Genomic DNA, 4,966 nt, shown 5'->3' on the forward strand with positions numbered 1-4,966 from the left:
GTGTGTGTGTGTGTGTGTGTGTGTGTGTGTGTGTGTGTGAGTGTGAGAGAGAATGAGTAGGCTTAAATTCCTTAAAATCGTGACAGAATGTGGGTTTCTTTTGTTTCCACAGCACAGTCCTTTCTTTGCGGAGCAGCTGACGGCGTTTCAGGTGTGGTTGACGATGGGCGTGGAGAACAGAAACCCTCCTGAGCAGCTGCCAATCGTACTGCAGGTACATACACATACACACACACGCACGCACGCACGCGCACACACACGTGCACGCACGCACACACACACGCACACACACACGTGCACGCACGCACCTACAATCTCCCTCTTTTGATTTCAATTTTTCAGTTCCAGTTTGCTTCATTAGCATGACATGTGAATTCATTTGTGTTTCCAAAGCATAAAAAGAAAAAAAAGTGACAGTGAACATCAAAGACAGTTGTTATTAATCATATAGTGTAGTATACCCATTTATCTGAACAAGTTTTATTTATATTACTGTTCAACTAGTACATTACAAGTTATATACAACATTAAAGGTAGGTATTTTTCTTTCCTTTCTTTCTCTTTCTGTCTGTTTAATTCTGTGATTTTTGATCATTTTGTTTTATTCTGAAAACCTTTTTCTATTAGTAGTCAGTACTGATGGCTGTAGGAACCGAGGTTTCAGAACCGAAGGACTGTAACCGAAGTGTAGAGACTGAATATGAAATACAGAAAATGGGATTAAAGCCACTGTAATGGTGGGATATGCTGCTACACCTATTGTAGACAGCTGCGTTGCTTTCTTCACTCATTGTCTCATGCTTTGCATATTTTGTCTAGACAGCAGCATTCCTACAAACAATATTCCCTCTTTATTCTGTCTGTAAACACAGATTTGAATTAATCTCACCTCGCTGACATCACCAATCTATCATTTATGTTTGATTCATTCTGAAATGCCATTTCTTTAACAGATGGACAAAGCCCCTAATGTTGCAGATTCCTTATCTGAAAAGGGCTTCATTCACCATTATGCTCGAGTAATCTCAGCGCTGCAAAAGCATCTCGATCACCCACACACATCACCTGCCACCATTAGCTCAGAATATTCCTATTACAGCGATACCTTTCTACTTTTTCATACTGTCTCGCTGCTCTCCGTCTCTTTATTTATTTTCACCGCCCTCCCTTTATACAAGGACACTCTTACCTCCAGGTCGCCACTATAGGACTGCAAAATTCTTTCTCTAAATCGAGCTCAGCTTTTACAAGCCAGTTTTCTTCATTTCATCCCCGCAACAAAGCCTGGGACACGACCAGCGGCTGCTGTGTTCCCTGTAGTGGTGTTAAATGTCTTTGGGATGCTTTAATAAGGGTGAAATCTGGCTAAAACCTTGCTGTGTGCGTCAGCTGTTGAGTTACAGCGGTTGGATGTCCCCCCCCCTTCCCCCTCGTCCACCCACCCCCATCCCATGGGGTTGTACAGTTGTGATGTTTTATTATATCACAGCGTAGTAATGGTGCCGCTGTCCGTGTTGAATGGTAATTTCCTGCTGACTCAGCGCACTGCGAGCCGCAGCCCGTCCATACAGCAGTTCTGTCCGGACCCGTTAGAAGCTGAGGAAAAGACAGACTGATTGGAGAAGTGTGTGTGTGTGTGTGTGTGTGTGTGTGTGTGTGTGTGTGTGTGTGTGGTGTGTGTGTGTGTGATAATTTAAAAAGAGAGAGAGGGAGGACGTAAAGCAGCAATAGCCTTTAAGATTACGCACACATTATGCAGCTTTACAGCGTGAGGGCAAAGTAATCTCGAGGCTCCTTCCTGCTCTGTGTAACAGATGGCCACATAACAGTTTTATAACCTTTTAAGCACACATTTGCATAAGATTGAAGTCAAAAGACGAGCGCAGGAGGATTTGCAATTCTGATGCCCAAAAAAAATAATCTGGCTGCATTTGAAAGATGCCGTCAATAGCAAGAAATGGGCAACAGAGTGTGCTCCATCAATAATGCTCTTTAATGAAATGAGCAAACGGAGGACAACAGAGCTCAGGGATGAGAGATACGGTGCGGCGTTGTCTTGACAACAGCCATTCCATCCAGGAAGGATTAACAGATTTTCCAAAGGGGATTACAACGTCTCTTAAAGTGAGGCTGCGGTAACGGCAGCACACGGACATTCTCACGCGTTGGCCAGCAGGCATCGCTGATGTGATTTCAGGCACGCACGTGATGACATGACAGCGTGTGTCTCACGGCTCGTACTCACTCAGCCTGATGATGCAAAGTACTCACTCATCGCACTAAAGGAGATCACAGTGAAGGTGTTACGCCAATTAAGGACACCCCCCCCCCCAACACACACACACATATTCATACACATTTTAATATAACAGCAATACTTAGGGATTTTCATCCCTGCTATGATGAAATACATAATGTGGTCAATCAATTTATTTATATTTATTGTGTGTGTGTGTGTTTGTGTGTGGTGTGTGTGGTGTGTGTGTGTGTGTGTGTGTGTTTGTGTGGTGTGTTGTGGTGACATTTTCACACTCTGTGCTAATCAGTTTGAAAAGACGTGACAAGATTTTCTCAAGCTTGGATCAAAAGAGGTTTAGGTGTTGTTCTTGGCTTGTTGGCTTTTCTTATTCTTAGAGAGCGCGTACACCCACACACACACACACCACACACACACACACACACACACACACACCACACACACACACACACCAGAGCAAAGGTCCATGTTTCCACGCCTTTTCTTGGAGCTGCAGGTAACCCTGGGCCGGTCTTCCCCCGCTTCCTTCTGTTGGTGTGGTCCACGCTCGCCAGGGTAAATCACGGAGACACAAATGATCCATAAGTGTTATGAAAGTGTGTTTTTGTGTGTGTGGTGTGTGTGTGTGTGTGTGTGTGTACCTCCATATGCTTGTTCCCACACACACTGTTGGATAGTGGGTGTGGACCGGTGTCCAACCCGCACACAGACTCTCTTCTGAATGCTTAGTGCTGCATAAACAACACGCATACATATACATTTTTAGTACATTCCATATGCCTTCTTAAAATAGTTTTCCTTGGCCCAAACTGCTACATCGTGATCCTATTTGGCATCCCCGTCATACACGTAAACCAAAATGTACACACACTTACACACACAACCACACACACACACACACACACACACACACACACACACACACACACACACACACACAGACATTCGGTACTGTTCTAAACCTGTATCTTCTTAAAACAAAGTGAAATAGCAGCCAAGAGGATGCACCCAATCGGCCACGCGCTTTCTTGCGCGCACACACACACACACACACACACACACACACACACACACACACACACATACACACACACACAGTAAACAAGCGTGACCTGGTGCCACTGTGTGAGAGCCACCTGTTTCCCTCCACCTCCTCACCCTCTTTGCCATTTCCCCTGCTGTCCTTCCTGCCCCCCCTACTCCTTTCTCCTTTAATCTCAGACTTCCTCTCAGGTTTGGAGGCAGCACTGATGACCTCTGACCTCTGCTCTCTTTCAGGTCCTCCTCAGTCAGGTGCATCGGCTACGAGCTCTGGACCTGCTCGGGTGCTTTCTGGATCTGGGTCCCTGGGCCGTCAGTCTGGTACGTTAACATACTGTGCGTGTTAGAAATGTTTTAAAACAGTGGTCATTTTATAAGGACTCTCCGCAAGACACCGATTTAATTAGCATGGCATTCGGCACCCCTGGCTGACCTCATATAACTGGATCATATTTACACCCAGCAGCAACAACATTGGCTGAACATTAAAGCCTTTTAAATGGTGTGAAAGGGTACAGTATCTGGTCTACTGTTCCACTTCCAGTTTTATAAACTGTGAATACAATACGGTTAAATGTCTCATGTTTGTGGCACTTAAAGCAATCAAAACCGGCATCTCAACAGCAGCTAATCTCTCCGGAAGCGGTGTCCCTATGACTCTGGATGATCCGATCCACTGCACTGTGAACTTTCAATGGGACCTACAAAATGTGTGGATTTTCCAGGAATGTAATTGTTTAATGCCCACACAGAAGAACAGGACTTAGTGTCTTCAGGATCACAAATAAGATAGTCTTCCCCTCCATTGTTTTGGTGTGTGGGCTGGTGTTTCAGAGGTGCATATCACCAAATCTTGTCACATAAAAATAAAAACAGCATTGCTACATGAAAGCAGGAATGTGAGAAAATGTGTCTTGTGTCATTTGGACCGTTTTAATGTGAGTGGTTCCAAGAAGAACACAACTCAACAGGACAGCCTCAGACTTCTTTCTAACAAAGTCACACATCGTCTTCTAAAAAGGATTTAAACTTTCAAAAGCAAATCAGTCTGTCTTATAGTAATAGCAATATATTTTTAAGAAATATGCAAACTAACTGTCTTTCCGAGAGTTTAATAAAAAGAACGATAGCAGTCTGATGTCTGTGCATTACAGAAGAGGATTCACCATTTCCCAGGTCTGTCTTAGAACAATAGTCAGGTACCCATATTAATGTTGAAATATTGTTTCCTTGCTGTTATCATTCCCCTCTTCATACTGACCATTAACAGATCCTTTTTTTAAAGATTCTTTTTTGGGGCTTTTCCCTTTATTAAAGTGACAGTGGATAGACGTGAAAGGAGATTGGGGGGATGACACACAGCAAAGGGCCGCAGGTCGGATTCAAACCTGGGCCGCTGCAGGACTCGGCCAACATGGGGCAAACGCTCTTACTGGGGGAGCTAGAGGCCGCACCAACAGATCCTTTCTTGATGCACTTTCAACGTACTATAAGTCATGGGGAAGAACATCCACAGTCCTCGTACTCGTGCAAAAATGTACCTGTGGCCAACGTGAGACTTTAGCTTTCTGACACACACAAATCAAGCAAGTATCCTTATATTCTAGCTGTTGCCCCCAAAGGGGAAAGCCAGCACTGATGAAGCGTAGCTCCTATGGCGCCATTTTG

The 4,966-nt window shown here is 44.5% G+C and overlaps 1 protein-coding gene across 5 annotated transcripts in view; it reads left to right on the forward strand.

The window, feature by feature from the left end:
* Window positions 1-4,966, forward strand: part of rptor (regulatory associated protein of MTOR, complex 1) — a 212,559-nt gene that overhangs the window by 132,858 nt on the left and 74,735 nt on the right. For all 5 annotated transcript variants that reach the window (XM_032536773.1, XM_032536784.1, XM_032536782.1 and 2 more), the window contains exons 12-13: window positions 113-214; window positions 3,536-3,619. In XM_032536773.1, coding sequence (XP_032392664.1) covers window positions 113-214; window positions 3,536-3,619 — 186 coding nt within the window. The remainder of the gene's footprint in view (window positions 1-112; window positions 215-3,535; window positions 3,620-4,966) is intronic.

The sequence above is a fragment of the Etheostoma spectabile genome, chromosome 2, assembly GCF_008692095.1.
Source record: "Etheostoma spectabile isolate EspeVRDwgs_2016 chromosome 2, UIUC_Espe_1.0, whole genome shotgun sequence".
In the NCBI taxonomy this organism is placed as follows: Eukaryota; Metazoa; Chordata; class Actinopteri; order Perciformes; family Percidae; genus Etheostoma; species Etheostoma spectabile.